This window comes from Scophthalmus maximus, chromosome 4 (assembly GCF_022379125.1).
Source record: "Scophthalmus maximus strain ysfricsl-2021 chromosome 4, ASM2237912v1, whole genome shotgun sequence".
Taxonomy (NCBI): Eukaryota; Metazoa; Chordata; class Actinopteri; order Pleuronectiformes; family Scophthalmidae; genus Scophthalmus; species Scophthalmus maximus.
In genome coordinates this window covers 7,496,614-7,518,882 of record NC_061518.1, presented here as the reverse complement: position 1 = coordinate 7,518,882, position 22,269 = coordinate 7,496,614, and the positions used below count along the sequence as shown (strand labels likewise).

Here is a 22,269-nt window from a genome sequence, read left to right as displayed (position 1 = left end):
CAAATTCTATGAATTAGATATTTCAGGTCTATCTATTTGTAATTGTCAGGGGACTCTTTCCCTCTGAGTTTTCCATGTGACATGCGTGTATCAAATCTACTCGGTATATTTAACTGAATAGTGGTGGAAAGTAACTAAGTAGAACATAGTACTGTAACTTAAATTTGAGGCGCTTGTTCTTTACTTGAGTCTTTATTTTACCTCATGTCTATATGCTAACACATTTCAAAGGCAAACCTTGTACTTTACTGCTTATACGCTATGTTACAGATGTTATATTGCATATTATTTATCATAATTATAGGTAAATATCATGCATTATTCAGTAGGGGAAAAAAATCTCCATCTTATCAAGTCATGCCACATGAGCAAGTGGTTCCTCATTGTGGGATTTGTTCGGTCTTCCCTGTAATATTGTAATATTGACCTGACTATGTAAAGTTCCTTGAGACAATGTATATTGTGATTTGGCGCTGTACAAATAAAATTGCATTGAAAAATTTAATTATAGTCTGGAATTTAGTTTGAAGTTTTATTTGTTGACATAAATAGGTTTTAAAAAAGTGAAAAACAAGTTTTATCCTTTAAAGGCAGTACAGTACGTCTCACTAAATTGACTTATTGAAGAAGCATTTTTGCAAGAACAGCGTATTTTGTCAGGAGGCACAGTCAAAGCAACCGAAGATGCTTTTGATTCACAAGTGGACACAGACAGTAAGTACAGTATATCTTTTAATCAGCACGGTTATTCCAACGTTTTCCACAGGAGGGCATCAAATCATTGTTCCCAGGGATGTAACACAGGTGCTGCGAGTGTATTGTGCAGCGCTGATAGAATTAGAATAATGGAACTGAGAAAACTAAAAAAAAGTTGATGAACACATCCTTCAAACAAACCCAAGCCTTTGTCTGAGCACGGACGCCTCTTTAATGAGAAGGGAAATGGTAAACTGAGGCCAGAGCACTGGAAGATATCCTGAACTGAAGTCATGATGTTGCTGCAGATGCAAAGACAATTATAATTGTTTTTTTGTGATTCTATTTTATTAATGTTTTGTTAGATTATTGATTGATTTGAGGCAGCGATAGAGAGAGCGAGAGAGAGGGAGTATTAAGTGACCTTTGGGGGTTAGTAATAAATCTAAATAATAAACCTTGCCCTCATGGCTGATTTCTTATCAGCACCGCAGTGCGTGGCTTGCAATTTATTTGTTGCTCGGAAATCCACAGCCACATGATAAGAAGGTTGGAAGCTTGTCCCATGTTGTTTCATGTTTCCTCAAAAGGTCATCAAGGGGCCCCTGTTTACAACTGTGATGCTGCGGTTGTATTTTACGATTGTAGTGATAATGATAACTTAAACAAAAGCTAAAATGTACACAATATCTTATCTTATATAAATAAAATATTAATATCCCCAAATAATAACATATGAAACAAGATCAAATCATTTTAAAAAGTTGAGAAATTGCTATAAGATATGAATAAGATCAAAATAATAAAATAGCTTTTTGAAAGAAAGAGTTAATGGAAACAATATTTTGTTTTTGCTCATAGTTTAATGTTTTTTGGTGTCTTTCATGTAACGTAGAGCATTTTAAGTAAAGTGCCACCACATACAGTTAGTTTCCACTTGATTCATTCATTGTAGTTCATACATTTATCACCTTGATTTCTTGTTTATAACATCAGGCCTTTAAGTTTATGCCACACGATTTTGACCCGTGTTCTCACGTTGACAGGCTTACAGCCAACATCTTATCAGACGAGCTCATTTACTCACAAGACACAATTAACAAACTGTGGAAGAGATCATGTTTCTATTTTGCAACTGATAATCTATCAAAGTGCTGTATAACACGAGTTGCCTGTAAATGAGAACTCCAATACACCTGCAATTATGGCTCTTGCTGTCCAAAGGCCAAGGCAGCGTAGGAGGTTATTGAAACTGTATAACGTCCCAGCGTCCCACCTCCTCAGAGTTAGTCTGTGTGTGTGTGTGGATGGAGCTGAAGCTGCCCAAGATGTCTGCTAGGATTCTTGTAGCATTGCTGGTCGTGACCTGCTCCGTTTCTGCCCAGCTGGACGTGGAGAACGGGGCGAGGGAGTTTCTGAAGAAGTTCGACAAGGAGGCCACACAGCGCATGTACACGTACTCTCTGGCGTCATGGGCCTACAACACCGACATCACAAAGGAGAACTCAGACAAACTGGTAAGCACTGGGGGGGGGGGGGGAACTAAGTTGCCCCAAAAAAACCCTGATCATGTTGTTACCTATGGGAGTTTGAAAAGCAATGCAGCGCAAGCCACTGACTGACATAATGCGATGCATCTTGTTTTCATTCTGCGCAGTCAGAACAGGGGCAAATTTGGAGCAACTTCTACACCCAGATGTCAGAAGAGTCGCAGAAATTCCCCATCGGCGAGATCAATGATCCAGAAATCAAATTACAGCTCATCTCCCTTCAAGACAAAGGCGCTGGTGCCCTGTCCCAGGATAAGGGTGCACACGTAAGACCTGTCACTCAACCTTGAATGACATTGTATTACATGCTTTCTTTCATGTCAGTGAAAGCTACAAAGACACAAGTTCTATATTCTGGACCGTTGACTACAGTCGTCTCGACTTAATTCTATCACTCTTGTTGATTTTCAATTCACATTCGTCTTTTTAAAATCCACTTGCAGCTGAGTAAGGTGATGAGTGAGATGAGCACCATCTACAGCACAGCGACAGTGTGTCTGATGGACGACCCCCTGAACTGCCAGACTTTGGAGCCAGGTACACGCTCTGTTAATGAGGACGGTTTATGGCAACGTGGCTCCCGGCTACTGTCGGTTAGATAAAGCAGTTTCTAATTAATATAGTCACTCAGAAAAAGAAAATGTCTTTTGTCAAAGTTATTGAATAGAGGTTGTAGTGAGTCACTGTATTTCATTGTGGGAATTATGTTATTATAATGATTAGATCTGTAAATATAACCTCCGACAGCAAACAGTTTCAAAAGTTTGAATGCAATACTTTCATTCCAATGGTGCAAAGAAACATTTACCCAAGTATCATTTTGAGCTACTGAACTTGAGTATTTCGATGATTTTCAGCTACTGTAACATTTTTGTTGAGTTGAAATATTGTATTATTCACCCTACTTCATTAATCTGACATCTATAGTTTTGATTTCATAATAATGTTTTACATTTGGACAGCGTCTGGTTCAGGTTGTTTCTTGTCATATATTTCAGACGTGCATGAGCAAATCCACCAAAGACAGATTTGCCTTCAAACTTCTCAGATGGTTTCCTTTAGTAACTGTTCGGGGTCCAACACAATAAAATCATCTAATATTTCACCAAAACAACAATGAATACAGAGCCCCAAAAAAAAGGATACAGATTTGAATGGCAAATTATTATTATTTTCTTTATTTTGCCGCATATATATTCTCACAGCTCCTGATATTTATCCCGTGACCCTTGAGAGGAGCTCGATCTCTTGTTTGGAAACCACTGAACTAAATTGCCAAGCCGTTAAATGCAGCTCACAAATTTTATAGTATATTATAAGTATATTTTCAGTCACATGGCATTCTTCTGGTACTTAATACATAGAGTACACTTTTTCCGATGTTACATTTACTTCACTAGATCTTTTAATGATTTTTAATGGTAACAGAGCATTTTTGAAATGTTATGCAGTGTATATTCTGTATGTGTCACATACAGGGATTGAAGCACTTTTTACTTGCTTTCCCATTCACATCTACGGTATCTGAGCTCATTCTGCTCCGTCACTGCCTCGCCCCCGTTCACAGGCCTGGAGCATGTGATGTTCAACAGCCGAAACTACTCCGAGCGTCTGCACGTGTGGGAGGGCTGGAGGAGAGAGGTGGGGAAGAGGATGCGGCCCCTGTATGAAGATTATGTGGATCTGAAGAATGAAGCAGCCAAACTAAACGGTGATACATTCAAAAGAGAAATATGGCCCCTGGTGTAATACCATTTTTGAGAGCGTTGTTGATATTTGGAATGTGTGAATGACGGGGAAGCCACATGCGGATGATCTCCATGTAATCCAGTGGAAATACGTTGACTCCAGACTTAATTTGTTCCCCTCAGAAAAAACTACAGAAAATAACTTTTGTCGAACATGGATTGTGCCTCCTCTCAATGTCTTCTTCTCTCTGACAAAAACACACATGCAGGTTTTGAAGACTACGGAGCGTACTGGAGATATAACTATGAGACCATTGAGGACGACATTCGGTACAAGTACACTAGAGATCAGCTCATGGACGATGTCCGTTCAGTATACAAGGAGGTACGTCTGAGATCTGTCCGTGTCTGTCGATTTGCCTCTGATGGATGTTTTGTGTAAGAGTAAGATTATTGATTTATACAACGACAGCCTCCTCCCATCTGAGGAATTAGAACAATTTATTACCAATACGTTCCTCTTTGCAGATGAGACATCTTATGGCTTAAACACAACCTAATTCTTTAGTGAAACCCTTTGCAAAAAAACCAGTGAAAGGCTTTTTGGCACCTACCCTTCATTCATTACTACTTCCTCGCTCCCGGGACTCATTAGCAAGTAGGTGACGAGCTTGGAATAATGATTTTGGAGAAGAAATAGTAAAGGCCAAGTGGAAACTCACTTGTTCACATTCACAGGTCTAATACTAAGTTCAGACTTCCACTATATATGGTTAATGAGATCCTACATTACTCCAGGTAAGTTAGTTCAGTTCAAACATCCCACACCAGTGTATTAAATATGAAGAAGAAGAAAGATGAAGAAACACACACTCCTTGTTTGAGTTTAAGATTTATGGAAGAAAGTGGGACTCTTCACGTTGATCTTTCTTTGTGCTCCAGGTTATGCTTCCTTATAATATTTCCTACTGTGTGTAATTTACTTTTTGAAAAGAAAAACCTGGTGAAAAATGTACGTTTACATTAAAGGTAAAACCTAAAGACTTTGAAATGTACATTTGACATAGGTTCGAATACATATCACAGTTAAAAACAGGGATTTATTGTTTTTACAGATCATGCCATTGTACAAGGAGCTGCATGCCTACGTGAGAGCCAGGCTAATGGAGGTCTACCCAGGATACATCCATTCACAGGGGCCTCTGCCAGCCCACCTGCTGGGTATGTTGAGGATTTTGTTCAGAATGATTATCATTCCTGTCGCCGGGTATCAAACCCTCCTGATATCACCTATCCTTATACTCTTTTCCCCCTTTTACCTTTTGAGCTTCATTATCATAAAAGATTCAAGATTCAAAGCTTCAAGTTCACAAATACAGAACAGAGAAACAGTCGCACTGTACTCTGATTATCATCCGTATTCTATCATCTATCATTATCTATTTCTGATTGGTTTCAAATTTGCATTTGTTTTCTGGAAAACATCTTGCGACCCAGCTCTTAATCTCCCGACCCCTGGGCGGGTTTTTCCCCAACCCCTAGCTTGAGAATCAGTGCTCCCAAACACCTTTGAAATGATTGCAACAAAAATAAATACCTTTTGTGTTGATTGTTCAGGTGACATGTGGGGGAGATTCTGGACCAACCTGTACCCTCTGTCTGTTCCCTACCCGGAAAAACCCGATATCGACGTCAGCAAAACTATGCTGGATAAGGTACATCACAATTCATTTGACTGTGTAATTCTGTTTTTGATTTTAAAATATATTTCATATAAATATATATATATATAAAAAAGGTCCTTTGTTGGAACTGAAATAATCTACCAAATGTCAACTTAAATTCCAGGGATGGAATGAAATCAGACTTTTTAAGGAAGCAGAGAAGTTCTTCACTTCTGTGGGCCTGTACACGATGTTTGAAAACTTCTGGAACAACTCCATGCTGGTGAAGCCCGAGGACGGACGCAAGGTGGTCTGTCACCCCACAGCCTGGGACATGGGGAACAAAGAGGACTTTAGGTAACGCACGTTTTTAATATACTCTATTGAATGCACACACATGTACATGAAGTACAGTCTCTTGAGAATAAAACGCAGGGGGAAGTTAAAGACATTAAAATCAATACCGTCATTTACAGTTTTAACCGCCATGGAAAATCTCAATTTAAAGGACTCGAAGTACTGATGACTTTACCTAAAGGAGAAAAGACAAATATACATTTCTAAATAGGATTGATAATTTGTACGAGCAGCTTCTCCCCGAACAGCCTGCCAGATGTCATGCAGAGAGACTGGGAATTGATTTAACGTTCATTCAAAAGAACTTCCTTTTAGAGACGTTTGTTTTTTTCTCTTTTCTTTTCGCTGCTTCTGGAGAGGAGTTATCTGGTTGTAAATCAGAAACATGTGAGCCATAAATATAGACTTGCTGGAACGATGGTGTTGATAAATCACTGAGTCATTATTTCCTTTCCAATAAAGAAAACCAAGGTCTTGATGTTGTCAAACATTAACCCACATGCCCCAGCATGAATATGAAAACAACTTATTCTCCATGAAACCCTGTAACTTCACCTGTCTCCTGTGACTGATACATTTCAATCAACTTCACGTGACTCATTATAAACGTGTTGCTGAGCAGGGTGTTTTATTGGTACAGTATATATATCAGATACGGTGTCGTGCCTGCGTCTGTATCAGACTTATATAACTGCTCCTGTGATGTCTTCAGGATCAAAATGTGCACCAAGGTCAACATGGAAGACTTCCTGACGGTGCACCACGAGATGGGTCACAACCAGTACCAGATGGCCTACCGCAACCTGTCCTACCTCCTGAGGGACGGCGCCAACGAGGGCTTCCACGAGGCCGTCGGGGAGATCATGTCCCTCTCTGCCGCGACGCCCAAACACCTGCAGAGCCTGGACCTCCTGCCTGCCGACTTCACTTATGATAACGGTACTATAACACTGACAGTTACAGCTGCTTAAAATCAATACTTTTGTGATAAAAATAGATATGTGAACCACCCAACTGTGCAGCTCCCATCATGTGTGGAGCTTTTTTGATACCTTTCAGTTCAAAGTTTTGGTTTCCTGTTCCCCCTCAACTTTTTAGAATTGTTTCCAGCCAACAGGCAACTTTTTTCTTGCTCTTAAAACCATATGTTCACTGCCTGCAGCAGAAAAACACCGTGACACTTTTTTACAACAGAGAAACTAGATAATCAACCATAACTTGACCTTAGAATGACAGAGTTCAGAACTTACAGTAGCCACTAAGATGATCTTTAGTCCAGAAAGACCCAGCTCTCCATCCAGCTCTAGCTCTGTATATCACCAGCTGTTTTCGGGCTTTTTGCGTTCCAGAGACCGAGATCAACTTCCTGCTGAAACAGGCGCTCACCATCGTGGCCACACTGCCGTTCACCTACATGCTGGAGGAGTGGAGGTGGCAGGTGTTTGCAGGCAACGTCTCCAAGGATGAATGGATGCAGCGCTGGTGGGAGATGAAGTAAGCAGAGGCCCTGTATGGATCATCTGTAAATCATTCAGTTCATTTCTGCTCGTTTATGCAGTCTGTGATAATTCACAGATAAATTAAATAAAACATGCATGTCACTAATGTCTCTGTTCATAAATATGGTCATGAAATGAAATGTGGTCATGATGCAGACAAATATAGCGGCATGTTATGTTGCGTATGGCGTCAGCTGTGGTTAAAACATCAGCCTGCATCAGTGCTGACTCTCTGTTGTCACAACAGGAGGGACAAGGTGGGGGTGGTGGAGCCGGTGCCAAGAGACGAGACTTACTGTGACCCGCCTGCTCTGTTCCATGTATCTGGAGACTATTCCTTCATCAGGTAACCCTCCCCCCGTAAAGCTGCACTTCACGCAGCGGGCCATCCACTAGACCAAAGGCCGATGGTTCGATCCCCTGGTCCTCCAGTCCACACGCCGAAAGTGTCCTTGGGCACGTCATGATTTCATCCCCTGACAGCTGTGCTGCCAGCGTATGAATGATGTGTGATAGAGAAAGAGCGCTGTGTATAGAAAACACTGTATGAATGTGTGCGTGAATGGGTCAATGTAACATTGACCCATGTAACATGGGTCAATGTTACAACGAAACCGCAGAGCATCTTGCAAAGCCACGTGGAGCGACTGAGCTCAGAGCCGCTGTGTCCATGGGCACCACCATCTTGGTCATCCGCCATATGACTACAGTCAATTTACCATTAATATCACCCGTGTGTGTGTGTGTGTTTTTCGTCATCGGTTGTGAATACAGGTACTTCACAAGAACCATCTACCAGTTTCAATTCCAAAAAGCGCTCTGCAACGCGGCCGGTCACACAGGTCCCTTGTCTACATGTGACATTACTAATTCTACAGCCGCAGGAACCAAGCTGAGGTATGAACAACTTCCTGTGCCTGTTTGAACTCTGTTTAGTTGTTTTGGTTGGATCTGTACATTTCATATTTAAATCGTCCATGTACGCACACAAAACCAACGTTTTTGGATTTTGGTGTGTCACATTAAATTACACTGAGGTACGCAGGTAAAAAAAATGCAGTAGTACTTTATCATCATAAATCTTTTTCGCTAGGAATATGTTAGAGCAGGGAAGGTCCAAGTCCTGGACCAGGGCTTTGCATACGATATCCGGTGACGTCAAGATGGATGCCGGCCCCCTGTTGGAATATTTTCAAAAACTCCATGTATGGCTGAAGGCAGAGAATAAGAAACACAACAGGACTGTCGGCTGGGAGGCAGCAATAGATCCATGTGAGTGCAAAAGATTATCACCTCAATGTTCAATAAGTTCTCTTTAAGAAATATTAAGTAACATCTTGTTTGTTTACTACAGGCGTTGCCATAGTTGGGCATATTTAAATTTGAATCAAAAACAGGAAGTAAAGTCTGTCTGCAATGCTGAGCTTTGAAATTTATCTGAATAAACCTTTAGGTTCCCTTCTGTCATGTGGTTTCCTGCACAGCAAATGTGACTGTTATTGAACCCACTTTGTCTGCCATATCATTTACTTTAGCCCTTTTTGATGGATCTGAAGTGCTGCTGCCCCAGAGGCGTTTAATCTGTGCGAGTGAACAAACTCCTCCCTTGCCGTTATGTAAGAACGGTGTTACCTCCAGTCACTAGCACCCAAGTAACACAAATTGGTTTATTTACAGATTCGCAGAATGCCATTAAAGTCAGAATAAGTTTGAAGGCTGCCATGGGCGATGACGCTGTGAGTATCTTTAATCATCATCGGAGGTGTTATCACTGTGGGGTTACAATATATGATTACAACTGCAGTGTGTTCAATATCATGGCAAATATTAATGAACTCAAATGTGTTTCAGTATACCTGGAATGACAACGAGCTGTACCTGTTCAAGGCCAACATTGCGTACGCCTTGAGGCAGTACTACCAACAACAGAACGAGACGCTTCCCTTCACGTGAGTAGCGACTGCGTCAACATGGGGCCGGGACTTAACGCTTAGCGCTTTCCTCTGACTATCTTTTGTCGCCACGTCTGTTTGAGGGCTTTTCTCTGTTTACACGTGCAGATCAGAGAATATTCTCACCTACGACATGAGTCACAGAATCTCCTTCAACCTTGTGGCCACCAACCCAGCGACTCCTTCCATATTCATCCCAAAGAATATTGTGGAGGCTGCCATCCGGTGAGGCACCGGGAAATAATCACAGAATTTTGTACAGACCAGCGCAGTTTTTAATATTTTGATATTGATCCTAGTTTATGCCGAGGCCGAATCAACGGTGCCTTCCAACTGGACGACTGGACGCTGGACTTCGTGGGTATCCCGGCAACACTGGCCCCTCCTGTGGAGCAGCCAGTGACGGTGTGGCTGGTGGTGTTTGGGGTCGTCATGGGAATCGTGGTGCTCATGGGCACCTACCTCATTGTCTCCGGTGTCAGAGATCGCAAGATGTGAGTTTGGTCTCGAGAAGCAATTTTTTGTAAGCACGTTAAACCATTTCCCTCCATGACCATGAGACATGTTGTGTTTCTTTGTATGTTTGTAGGAAATCCGCAAAGACGGTCGCGGAGAATCCGTACGACGCAGACAACGACGGGCAAATTAACAAAGCCTTCGAGGACAGCGACAATGAACAAACTGGATTCTGATTCAACAGAGAACAGAGGGAAGGTGTCGTCGATGCTCTTAGTCACTATCCAAAGACAAAGTGAAAGCTTTTGCTTTTATAAAGCCTTCCCCTCTTTCACCAGTGCTGCGTGGCCTTTCATCAGGCAACACGACCAAATGTGTATATGTGTAAAAGATTTGGTTGTCTGGGGTTTTGACCCTCACTGACTATTATTGTTAATACCCCTTTAAAAATCCCCCTGTAAAAAATGTACACCTAATTGTTGTACACTTAGCATACTTACATGTAAATGTACAGTACTTAAAGTGTGCTCCTTTTATAAATTAATATATACTTCTATCATGCTTATGAAGTATTACAGCATGTACTCAACTACACTTTTTGAAACATCATAAAGTCAAATGAATTATAATTGTTAAAATAAATAGTGTTTTATTTTATCATGTTCTTTTTGTGTATTTAAATCTGATTAATGTATATTTTGAATACCTTTAAATATACATTAAATTATCTGCAAATGAACGGATACAAAACACCATACCTGAAATAGCAGTTTAATTAAAATTAAAATTATTTATTCAAAACAATTACTTAAACTTGTATTTTAAGTTGTACCACTTACACGGAAATCATGAACACAATAAGCCCAAAATAAATATTGATCGAAGTACATCAATATTACCTAATTATTCAATAACTCTGAATAACTCTCCTTTTTCAGTTTGATTTGAGATTTTTCCAACAGTTTGTTTCAGAAAATACAGTATTTTTTCAAGCTTTTAAACTGTGTTTGTGATTTGTAGAACATTTAATTTGTATAATTCATAACATCCTACCATACTCCTTGAAGAAGGAGCAGGTAGGAGCATTAGAAAATAAAATGAGGCAAAACAGGGTATTCAGTTTATTAAAAATGTATGCGTCAGTATATTATTTAAATGTTGCCTTTTCAAAAAAACATGGTGTGTGTAGATTCAGAACTTTCATTCACTATAAAATATGCAAATGCTTGTAATTTTATTGCTACTTTGATTGAATATGTACATTTTGGTTGATAGTACATCAGTGATACATCTCTGTGTTGGTACATTATGATCAAAGGCTCAAAGTTTTATATACAGCAAGTGTGAGACGTTTTATCAAAAGGATCTCCCAAATATTATTTGCGTACAGTAGGTATATACACAGTACATACTACAACCAGTCATTCAGAATTTAATTCCAGTTTGTGCTTGTGTTAACACATTGGATTCATGTATATAGTTTGTCATATCTCATTTTGCTTACAGCATATCGTAAAAAATGTTGATATAAATATAATTATTATCACATCACCCTTTTAACTCATTTTGAATATAGTATAGATATAGTCGTATGATACATATCTACGCACTCCTGCAAACTGCAGAATTTAGACACACCGACATTTGATTCTGTCACTGGATCAGGAAACACTAAAGGTGAGCTCTTCCTGTTTTTCTTTATCAACTTCAAGTCCCAAATCATATTCACAGGAGAATTTTGTATGTTTTAACTGACTTGATCAAGAACTTTTAAAAAATAGTAACCCGAAGAAAGAGACTCGAGCCTTGTCAAGACTTCTGAATGATGAAGAGGAACGTGTGATCTCCATCCTTTCCATCCAGGTGTTCCATCTTCACAGCCGAATCTGTGTTGCTTATTTGGATGAACCATCCCAGGTGCAGCGCTGACTCAAACTTTGTCTCCATTGTCCGGCCAGAACTCATGTAGAAGACAAAGGAGAGGTCGCTCTCATTGCTTATGGAAATCTGCCTCAGCCTCTGTTTTTCGCATGTCTGCAATGACATGAGTGTGGGTGACTTTGCTGTTAAGTAGTGGAATCATAGTAATCAACTAAGTTAACTAAGATAGATACAATCAACGTCCATTTAACTTCACGTTACTCGTACTTCTCCTTAAACAGTTCATCACTTAAGTCCAGACTTAAATATCTCAACAATTATTTATTTCAGTTACATGAATATCTTACCAACTCTGTGTAAATGTGTCTGCATGTGCGTATATACTGTAGTATATGTATATGCAGGTCGGTCTTCGTGTGAATTACACAACATTTATGTTGGGGTTTTTTTACCTCTTTCCTTTTTCACTTTTCTCATTTTGATAAGTGCGTTATAAATAAACAGTGTTATTATTATTACTATTCCTACGACTATAGTAGTCTAGTAGTTCTATAGTAGCATTATGTGTCTTGACCCATGATACACACCGCATGTAATCATAATATCGGTGAATACATGAAACAAAGTGCCTACATATTCTGTTATTTTCCTGTGGCCATACCACAAGTTGATGCTCATCATATCTTACTATGAATTACGTTAATTGTTGTTACCTCAACTTGTAGGAACACCCGCTCTCCTTCCTTGCAGCACCTGAGGAAGCAGTTGGAGCCGGTAAAGTTTAGAACCACTGGCATCCCTCTGTAGGGCAGAGTTGACTTGTAGTAGTAGATGGTCATCTCCTCTGCACCCACAGACAAAAACATTTAACTCTGGTCAAATGCCGCAATGGAGAAAATTATCAATATTTTTGGAAAAAATCTACAAGGAACTGCACATGACAATAAACCCGTCTGCGATTAGTGAAGCATAAATTCATTCAGGTGATTATTTTGTACCATGTGGCTGCTCTGAAGGACAAACCTGGATTTGGTGAGGCATGGAGAGTTTTCTGCGAACAGAGGCCTTTGAGGTATTGATGGGTGGCCACATGTCTGATTGAAGAGTTCAACAGTCGAACCTGTTTCAAATTGCTACCTCCTCTGGGAACTGAAAGTGACAAAGGGAACAGGTTCATAGTCCACTTCCCCTTTGTATCGATTCAAAAAAGTGATATTAAAATTGATCCCACTGCCACGGTTCTTTTACATCCCTCAACTCAAAGCCTCTTGACTACGTTTATCACAGGTGATTAATCACTCACTCACTATTCCGTCCGCATATTAAAAAGGTTTTACCAACATCCTAACACAAACAGATAAATGAAATGAATGATTGATGTGTGTTCAACTTTAAGTTATCAAAGTTAGGTTGCCAATTAAAGAATTTTTCTTCTTTTTCTTTTTCAGTGATAATACTTTTATAACATCAGCTGTTTTTAGCTGCATGTTTGACAATTTTCCAGATAATCCAAAGGGCCTTTTTTCCCCCCCAGTGTTTGAAAACTTAATTCAATTCATAAATAAGTTAGAACGTAAAATAGATTTTTTTTTTTAAACTGTGAGACATAATTACCCTTTTACTACCTTAATAGCTTTAGAGAAGAGAAGAAGAACAAAGACAGGAGATTAAAACTTGCTCACCGAGCGTCACTGTGCTGGATTCTGACAACATGACAACATCATTAAAGCTACATCCTATCCCATGACATCCCTTGCAGGGACTCGCGGAGTTGCAGCCCCTCCCTTTCACCACAGAGATGTTGGTTTTCGTCATGGTAACGATGAGCATATCCCTTTTCTCCCCGTTCTCCTCATTTTCCTCTCGGCAAACCTCCTCCTCTATAGACCCATCCTCCTTTCCCACTCCTTCTCCCATGTCAACCTCCTCCTCCCTCCTCATCTCCATGCTGAAACTGAGTATCTTGGATTCCTGTGAGACAGGATGTAAAGTGTCCCCGTCCCTGGGGGGCTGCTCCTTGTGCTCCTTCGTCCTGATCGCCTTGTGCACCGTCTACAGAGACCAGAAGGAGAAGGTCCATGTCAGGTCGGACTGAGGATTGACTTTGTCTTTGACTTTTTTTGTCCAACACTTTCATGTTATGGGCTGTGTGAAGGATTTGAGGTATCTGCATGTGTTCTTCTACTGGTTATGAGCTTTTCAAGTGTAATTCAAACATCAACAATTGATGTCATGTGCTAACACTTTTTTTGTATGAATCAAATACTTAAAGTGTGTAATATTTAGAAGAACTTATTCACAGAATTTGAATATATTGTCCATAACTATGTGTTCATATATGTATGAACAACAGAGAACCAATGTTTTTTTGGTCAACTTTGAATGAGTTCAATATAGTAACATGAGGTGGACCCGACCTCCGTGGGAGTCGCCATGTTTGCTACGTCGTGTTGAACGTTGTTGCACAAAATTTGCGTTGAATTTTCAGCCCTGCCGGAAACCGCAAATGGAATTGGTGGTGTGTCACCATAAAGTGTCCCCTGTCGGGTGCTCAGTTGGTTGCGGTTTGCAACTTTACCACCAGATGCCGCCGGAAAATTACAAAAATGACACACTGGGGCTTTTACGTAGGTACAGTGGGAGAAAATAAACTATGGGGAACAATTGAAGTCATTCTACAAGTGTGCCAACACACACACTGAGGATTGTTTGTGTTATATTCATACATTCTTCTTCAGTGTTTTAATTTCAAATACAGAGAATTTGGGAAATGGTTCTATCATCTTGAGAGATTGCTCCTAGCAGGCATGTTTCATCCAGCTGCTCACAACAGCGAAAGTCTGGCGTTGGGGATTTTAACCCCCTTAACCCTCTCAGACTGAAAGACTGTAATAGAACAGACTAGAAATAGATTCTCAAATAGAAACTCTACTTTCAAAGATGATCGGTGTGCAAGACGGCGGAGGTCCACAAACTCACCAGCATTGGGTTGCCCTCAGCCAGCATATGTGCCAACTCCTCAGGCGGAAGATCCCGCAGGTCCACGCCGTTTAACTGCGTCAGCTTGTCTCCTCTCCTGCCAGTGTTTGAGGTATCATTAACAACATACATTATGAACAAATATAAAGTATGTCAGATTACAAAGTGGTATAGTATGTTCTGCTGTCACTGACTTTAAGTTCACCTTCTTGTCTTCCGGGTTTTATGTTTCTTTCCAATATTCTCTTTGACCTTGCTTTTGTCTTTGTGCCATAATTGAGATGATGACTATGACGATTATTTGACAGTTTTCACCATTTTTCCATGTTTCCTGTTGTGTTCAAATCACTGTAATTTCTTTATAGCTTTTTATGCTGTTGTATCCTCTTTTTTTTTTTTTGTTGTTGTTGTTAGTCTATTTCTTTGTTTGTGAGAGGGGGTGAGTATTTGTCTTGTTTGCATGTATCTAAACATATACTTTGGCCCTTCACAGTGAACAGTGTGTGGTTATGAATAAAAAATATATATATTTTTCTTAAATTTACTCTTGTAACAAGAAATTAGTTTCGCTGAGACACTGGACACCTTTTCTACAAGCACTAAAAAGAAAAATGTTTCGCTCCATTATTCTGTGTTAATCAGGCAGAAAATTTGAAATTCGTTTTCATTACATTACATTCATTTGGAGTCTGATAAACAGTTTTTTCGATTTGTACCTGACAAACATTTTCCCTCCAGTCACGTTTTTGTACTTCAACACATTTTCCACTTCATACTGGTGCTTTCCTTCATGTGTCTGGTGGACGATGAGCACGCCTCCCTTCACAATAGAATCCTGACATTTAGGAACAAATGAACAACTTCCTACGAATGAGGGACATCAGCCAACACACACAGCCACATCTTTCAAAATGGATGTCACAAAAAAGACTAAGGTTCAGTGATCTAGATTTTTCTCACCCACCTTCAGGTCCATGGCGGCGGACGTGTTCGCTGCCTCTAATGACAAAGACTGAAGTCAACACCAGTCTTACGTGACGTTCTTAAAAGCCTTGTGTGTTCATGTGCTTCTGCTTTGCATGGAGAAAAGGGGAAGTAGGAATGAAGGGCCACGGAGAGGTGGTAATGGAACTGATGTCAGAAGAGGAAGAAACAAATGAAGATTAGTAAAACCCCTAAATGAAAAGGGGACACAGACAAAACAGAACTTATGACAAATATGGAAGAAGAAGAAAGAGGTTGGGATTCAATTAGCATTTGATTCATTTTAGTGCAAATGTTCTACAGTTACTAACATCAGCTGGGGCCTGATCAATTAACTGACTGCTTCTTTAACTGGATGCTCACTTCCTTATTTATCCGTGTTGTTTTGGTTCACACATTTATGATACTGCAGTTTTTTACTGTAAAAAATCAGCATGAAGACACAAAATCCTGAACAGAGAAAAGAGGAAATTTAAACTGTCACATGACTTCTATAGTCATGTCATCATAGAGACATGAACAACTGGAAGGAAAGTACTTCCTCCTGACGGAGTATAGTGGACAGTCATTATCTGACTAGAAATGGAAGGGATCATTCATGGTTCCTCTCACAAACTGTCATGGTCGGTTTGGTGAGTTGTGCCAGGGTGAAATCACGAATGGTATTTTATTAAGAGGTCAGTTTGCTTTTATCAGATTACAGGGATCTGCTTTTATTTATGAATGATCCAATCCAGTGTGTAAAGGTGTTGTATTGTGTGTACAGATTGTGACTGAAAACTTATTCAGTGTTTGTGCGATACTGAGACGAGCTGTGTAGCTAAATTTACGCCAGCACACTCACTGAAGCTATTTCCAGATTTCCCCGTTGAGCCAGTGAAGCCCAGCTAAATCTGTATCCGCTGAGGTGGATTGAGTTACAAGAGGGGCACATGTTACTGGCACATGTGCCAGCGTGGAGACAGTGTCCACGATTTCACCATCTCAGCAACTGACAATTCAAACTCAACCAGGTACTGTAACATGCATGAGAATTCACTATGAAGGTTCTGCATGACACGTGTGTGTGACTGCTGAGGTCCAGCCCAAGGTATTGAGTAACATTGACTCAAATAATTTTACTGCTGTACAAAATATACTATTCGACCTTGTTCGAAAGTGAAATCTTTGGTTTTGAGTTGAACTTCAACTCAAAACCGAAGTTATAGGAACCAGTCATAACTAGTCAGTTCAATAGACTCTTTTACTGTAGGTGTAATGGAAGGAGTTTGAGGAACAAACCCAATTTACCTGCCCACACTTTTATGAGGTTTAACGCTTGGCTGTGTGTGTGTGTGTGTGTGTGTGTGTGTGTGTGTGTGTGTGTGTGTGTGTATATATGTGTGTGTGTGTGTGTGTGTGTGTATGTGTGTGTGTGTGTGTGTGTGTGTGTGTGTGTGTGTGTGAATGTTTGTGTGTGTGTGTGTGTGTGTGTGTGTGTGTGTGTGTGTGTGTGTGTGTGTGTGTGTGTGTGTTGTTTGTTACTGTGCGAGTTTCAGATGGTGATAGTAGATGTGTTGATAATCGGGGGTGGCCCTCATGCCTTGACTTTGGCGAGCTTGCTGTCCAGTCCTGACCCTGACCCAAACTCAGACCCTGGACATGACTCGCCGCTCTCCCCCTCCTGGTCGGACCCTCCGAGGCCTCCGCCACACCCGGGAATGTCCAACTACAGATGCTGCGGCGGTGGCAAGAAGAAGAAGAGGGCAACATCTGGTACAGTTTGTGTGACTTTACTCATTAAATGATATATGTATGAGACACAATTTTATACTTTTGACTGAACACGTGAAGCAATATGTGGATTAATCAATTAGATGATAGAAAATCAACTTTTATGATGATTAGTTAATCAATGGAGGAATTTTTCTAAGTAAAAATTCCTGGCATTCCCTACAGTAGATCCCAGGTTATTGGGAACCTGTGGTGAACACATTTTTTTTTGTGACACTTTATGGCCCAAACTATTAAGTAATTGTTTAAGAAATGTTTGCCATATTAATCCATGGTGGAGATATTCTTTAGTTACAGCAAAATGGTACTAAAAATATGTAGTTTAAAAAAATATATTTTATTCCTTTCTCATAAATTTTGACATAATCTTAATTTTTAATTGATTCAATTTGAATCGCTGAACAAATCTGAGCTGTGGGTGGTGATTCAGAGGTCTGGAAGCAGGGTACCTCAGTTTTTCCAAAGAAATCAATAAAATAATGAATGCCCTTCCTGTGCATTTTGACATACATGGGACTTTTGTTTCCCATGTGGCCGTATAATTCAGTCCATATTTGGTTTGTGATGCGTGTCTGCAGGAATGACGCTGGAGGAGCAACCAGCAAAGTCAACTGTATCAGAGAGGGCGGTTCGCCCCCCGCTGAGTCTCCGGGTGGTGGATTCGTATGGAGAGTGGACCGCTCTGTGGGAGAGTCAGTTCACAGCTCTGAGCATCCCTCATCTGCGCTCACACACACTGGTGCACACAGACCCACTCAGTCAGGTACAGTAAGGCTACAGACACAATCAACTCCCCCTGAAGAAGAATCAATGGAAAGTGCCTCAATGTATGAAAGCGAATCAGCTTGTGTGCGTCTTTTCCATGACAGAAAGCACTGCAGGAGTTTGTTCTGAAGTGCGACCGTTCAGTGGAGCTTCACAGTCTGCCAGACCAGGTTTATATTCTGGATGAGTACGCTTTTTTCAATGACATGCGTCTCGGCAAGAAGGAGAAGAAACGACTAAACGTCACCTCGACACTTAAAAAGAGTTTATCCTTCAGTCTCCCGGGAACAAAACTGAGTGTGGACTTCTTCAAAGATCAGGTTGGACATACAGTTTATACTGTATATACAGTTTATACGTGTGGTGTGTGTGTATAAGACCTCTTCCTCCAAATGACCCATGGCGATGACATTATGAAAGCTATGTATTGAAGTGAAGCCTTGGGGTTGGGTACCCAAGAAACAGCAGGGCGAAGTATTGAAAGATGGACTAACCATTTGTTGGTTTTGGTCTTTGTTGGATTTGGATTTGTTCACACTGAGATGGAAAACTTTTGAATAATGCCAACATCATATTTTATGCAGGACCAAAAACCTGACCATTACTATTCCCTGAGTTCTTTGAGTGTGAATGATGATCTGAGGACGAATGTGAACATGCAGGTGGAGAGATACAACTTGGGCAACGTGCTGGTGAAGGGAACAGTGGAGCACATCATCCCCGTCGTTGAGCGCGAGGATGAAGAGAATGACCGTACGAAGGAGAGGGACACAGAGGGCGAGGCCACGAGAGCGACTGAGAGGATGCGGGATGGGGGAAGGAGGAGATTGAAACATTTTCAAGTCCACCTTCACGGAGGCATCGTCCTGAAAGCTCACCGGGTCATTATGGCAACGGGACCAACCCGTGCCCAGATGGCAAACATCCCTTCATGGGTGAAAAACGTTGGAGAGAGTTACCCAGAGGAGCGTTTGCAGCACACGGTGCACCTCATGCACTCTCTGCCAAGATCTAAGCAAGAACACGACCAGAGAGATACTTTTCCCTCTCAAGGTAAGTCATATTTCAAAAGGGTTAACAAAAAATGACACCGCTTTTTAGTATTTGTCCTTGGACTGTTGGGATAATTGGAATTGCTAAGCAAAAACATGCACTGTACTGTAACTTGATGCCTTTGCACATTTGCCAGAATTCTCATGATATTGAGTATTACTCTGCTTTCACCTGAGGTTTCCAGGCCTCTGAAGATTTCAGCAGCTGTTTGATCCCCAGTCCTTACTGCAACACTTGAAAAGTACTGTGTGTGTGTGTGTGTGTGTGTGTGTGTGTGTGTGTGTGTGTGTGTGTGTGTGTGTGTGTAGAACTGTGTGTAGTGTGTCAGAGAGGGCAGAGAGTAATGGTAGTTGGTGGCGGTCTGACCAGCGCTCATGTCATCTCAATTGCCCTGCAGCAAGGTGCCAGCCATGTGACATGGGTCATGAGGAAGTACCTCCAGGTCTAGTGACAGTGTGAAACCGCATGTCGACCAAACACAACGAATTACTGTAGTTTCACGTGTCGGGCTCCACCACACATGCGGTATCTTCGCTGTTCATTCAGTTAAAACAGTTCGACGTGGGCGACGTGGAGAGCCTGGTGGGTCGTTACTCCCACGTGGAGCACGGCATCAAGATGGACGGCCAAGCCTACCTTCGGCAATTCTACAATGAGCGGAGCCTTCACAAGCGGCTGGCTATGATTCGCCAGGCGAGAAAGGGAGGGGCCGTCACCCCAGAGGCCTACATCCAGCTGCAGCCATTCATACGGAGTGGACAGGTGGACGTGAAGACATACTGTCAGGTAAAAGTGCATGTGCATCCCACAGGGTATACATCCAGGGTGTAGTGAATGAAAGGAGGTTAGATTAGTTGAGGTCGGCTCAGTTAAAATGGGATTAGGTAAAATGAGGTTAAATGACACAAGGTTGGATAAAGCAATGTGAGGTGACATGAGGTGTGGTCGAATGAGATTATCTTGAAATGAGATGAAATGAGATGAGATGAGGTCAACAGAGATGAAATGAGATGAGATGAGGTCAACAGAGATCAGGTAACATGAGATGAGTTGGGAGGAAGTCAGATGACAGCTGGTGAAGTGAAAAGACATGACATAAAGTTAGATGTGGAGATATGAGGCTAAATTAGATTTTTTTTCTGAAATAAAAATGAGATGAAGTCAAGTAAGGTTGAACGAAATTGGGGAGGATTAAAATAAAGTGCAATAAGGTGAGGTCAGGTATGAAATGAAATGAGATGCGGTAGGATAGTGAGATGAGAGAAGATGTGATGACAAATAAAGTGATGTCGGGAGAGACAAACAGGAATTCAGTGAGGCCAGCAAAGGTAGAAGGAGGTTATAATATGTGAAATGAGATTTAAACAAAAAAAGGTGAGAAAAAAATTGGAATTAAAATTCTGGGTGAGGTGGAGGTGGGAGACGAGATGATGAAAGACAAGATGATATCCCATGACATAAGGTGAAGGGATATGAGACGATATAAAGTGAGATGATGTGAGACGGGATGACGCGATGTGAGGTTAGACGAGGTGAGGTGAGGTGAAATCAGGTGGCATTAGCGATTGGTGAGGTGAGAATGACATCAAGTCAAGTGAGGTAACATGATATGAGGTGAATCCTCCAACCTGTCCAGGTGAGTGAGGCCAGCTGGTGCTACAGGAGCCAGGCCTGGAGTCTTTCCCTCAGCACTGGGGCCCACTGGACCGGAGACATGATCTGGCTCGCCACCGGCTGCAAACTGGATGTGAAACAGGACCCGTTGCTCTCTGAGGTGATAAAGGAATTTCCAATTCAGGTGCGTTGAGTAGAAAAAGGTATAAAAGTGTGGACATGGGAACAAAAAAATAGTTTTGCTTGATTTAAAACCGTTTCATAATTAAATGAAAGGTAAGCGTACCCTTCAAATCAACCCATGTACTCTACTTTCATGATGTAAGGTTGATAGATTAATAAAATGTGTCCGGCTTGTTCCCCAATGAAGGTGATAGACGGATGGCCGTGCATATCGGAAAGCTTACAGTGGGCAGAAGGGTGCCCGCTCTATCTGATGGGACAGTACACTGCTCTTCAGGTGCGTCTTCGATATAAGGTTTAAGTGTACAAGTTCAATCTGCACTGTTATTTTTAATAGCCACTTCTTCTTTTTTTTTTTACCTCACACACAGGTTGGACCTCATGCAGTGAACCTGGCCGGTGGACAGGCTGCCAGCATGCGAATCGCCAAGGACATCCGCCGGCAGCAGCCCAGTGGAGATGCCTCTGACCCGAGTGGGGAGAAATCTAAAACTGAAGAATATATTCAACAGATGCGAGGCCTGTTATGGCTTTGACTTCACCATTTAACCTTGAGGGAAGTCAGATGAACGTGTGTGTGAGCGGTTTCTTTAATATACTCGTCAAATATACTATACCTTGATTAAATGCTGTGAAACTTCTTTTTCTTTTTCCCCCATCCATAATCAGTGTTTTTTTAATCATTAATTACTAGCATAATTGCAAATAAATGGCTGAATAAACCTGCATTTTGTATGTTCCTCACCTGATGTGTATAAACATAGCTAATGTAAGACAATATTTTTTAAATTTAAACACTATGGAGTGTTTCTTTATCAAAATCAAGAGTCTAAGGATAAAGGTGAGTTCCATTGTAAAACCCTCTGGCACAAATCTGGGATTCTGGACAGTTCTTGACTTTACTGGATCTGGGAGAGATAATTCTAACACACCGTGACATTCTCTACTGGATCATGGGTTGACTGTCTGAAATAAATCTTCTTTGTTGCTTTGTTGGGGGAGAAACTAATAAGCACTATTATTTCATGCCATATAGATTTTTCATTCACACACTGGACAACTATAGAACTCAATAAAGTGCAAACCTCCTCCAAGGCCGAACAATCCCACAAATCATTGGCTAGTTCTGAAATATAAATGATAGAGGAGAATTATTTATTTCACATAAAACACAG

At 41.0% G+C, this 22,269-nt stretch overlaps 3 protein-coding genes across 5 annotated transcripts; 2 read left to right on the top strand and 1 right to left on the bottom strand.

Annotated features, from left to right (window-relative positions):
• The first annotated feature begins 1,965 nt into the window (after positions 1-1,965).
• Positions 1,966-10,519, top strand: ace2 (angiotensin I converting enzyme 2). The gene is made up of 18 exons (XM_035628149.2): positions 1,966-2,213; positions 2,354-2,512; positions 2,690-2,783; positions 3,814-3,957; positions 4,204-4,319; positions 5,050-5,155; positions 5,552-5,649; positions 5,783-5,955; positions 6,668-6,894; positions 7,305-7,449; positions 7,702-7,800; positions 8,229-8,351; positions 8,548-8,726; positions 9,132-9,190; positions 9,306-9,403; positions 9,515-9,631; positions 9,706-9,900; positions 9,996-10,519. The coding sequence occupies exons 1-18, from the start codon at positions 2,004-2,006 to the stop codon at positions 10,096-10,098; spliced, it is 2,445 nt and encodes an 814-aa protein (XP_035484042.2). The 5' UTR covers positions 1,966-2,003; the 3' UTR covers positions 10,099-10,519.
• Positions 10,520-11,072: 553 nt separating this feature from the next.
• Positions 11,073-15,842, bottom strand: LOC118302193. 3 transcript variants are annotated; one of them, XM_035628151.2, is made up of 7 exons: positions 15,687-15,842; positions 15,439-15,557; positions 14,723-14,819; positions 13,426-13,795; positions 12,767-12,892; positions 12,457-12,587; positions 11,073-11,896 (listed from the first exon to the last, which is right to left on the bottom strand). In XM_035628151.2, the coding sequence occupies exons 1-7, from the start codon at positions 15,696-15,698 to the stop codon at positions 11,672-11,674; spliced, it is 1,080 nt and encodes a 359-aa protein (XP_035484044.1). In that variant the 5' UTR covers positions 15,699-15,842; the 3' UTR covers positions 11,073-11,671. The 3 variants fall into 3 exon arrangements, with proteins under 3 accessions (XP_035484044.1, XP_035484045.1, XP_035484046.1); XM_035628152.2 differs by having other exon boundaries at positions 15,439-15,542; positions 15,687-15,811; XM_035628153.2 differs by lacking the exon at positions 15,439-15,557 and having other exon boundaries at positions 15,687-15,743.
• An 82-nt stretch (positions 15,843-15,924) lies between these two features.
• zgc:113276 (uncharacterized protein LOC553748 homolog) lies at positions 15,925-21,816 on the top strand. Its single transcript, XM_035628150.2, has 10 exons — positions 15,925-16,719; positions 17,245-17,461; positions 18,058-18,242; positions 18,349-18,564; positions 18,907-19,297; positions 19,606-19,739; positions 19,844-20,083; positions 20,934-21,095; positions 21,282-21,371; positions 21,466-21,816. Exons 2-10 carry the CDS (start codon positions 17,245-17,247, stop codon positions 21,628-21,630), a joined length of 1,800 nt encoding a protein of 599 aa, XP_035484043.1. The 5' UTR covers positions 15,925-16,719; the 3' UTR covers positions 21,631-21,816.
• The last annotated feature ends 453 nt before the right edge of the window (positions 21,817-22,269 follow it).

Bases quoted from the DNA above. Each gene is read 5' to 3' on its own strand.
- ace2 (XM_035628149.2), top strand. From the start codon at position 2,004: ATGGAGCTGAAGCTGCCCAAGATGTCTGCTAGGATTCTTGTAGCATTG. The intron at 4,320-5,049 runs GTACGTCTGAGA...TTGTTTTTACAG, and splicing joins TCCGTTCAGTATACAAGGAG to ATCATGCCATTGTACAAGGA. The intron at 9,632-9,705 runs GTGAGGCACCGG...TATTGATCCTAG, and splicing joins ATTGTGGAGGCTGCCATCCG to TTTATGCCGAGGCCGAATCA.
- LOC118302193 (XM_035628151.2), bottom strand. The intron at 14,820-15,438 runs GTACAAATCGAA...AAACACTGGCAG, and splicing joins GGAGGGAAAATGTTTGTCAG to GAGAGGAGACAAGCTGACGC. The intron at 11,897-12,456 runs GTAACAACAATT...ATGTCATTGCAG, and splicing joins GGGTGTTCCTACAAGTTGAG to ACATGCGAAAAACAGAGGCT.
- zgc:113276 (XM_035628150.2), top strand. From the start codon at position 17,245: ATGGTGATAGTAGATGTGTTGATAATCGGGGGTGGCCCTCATGCCTTG. The intron at 18,565-18,906 runs GTTGGACATACA...GTGAACATGCAG, and splicing joins TGGACTTCTTCAAAGATCAG to GTGGAGAGATACAACTTGGG. The intron at 21,372-21,465 runs GTGCGTCTTCGA...CCTCACACACAG, and splicing joins GACAGTACACTGCTCTTCAG to GTTGGACCTCATGCAGTGAA.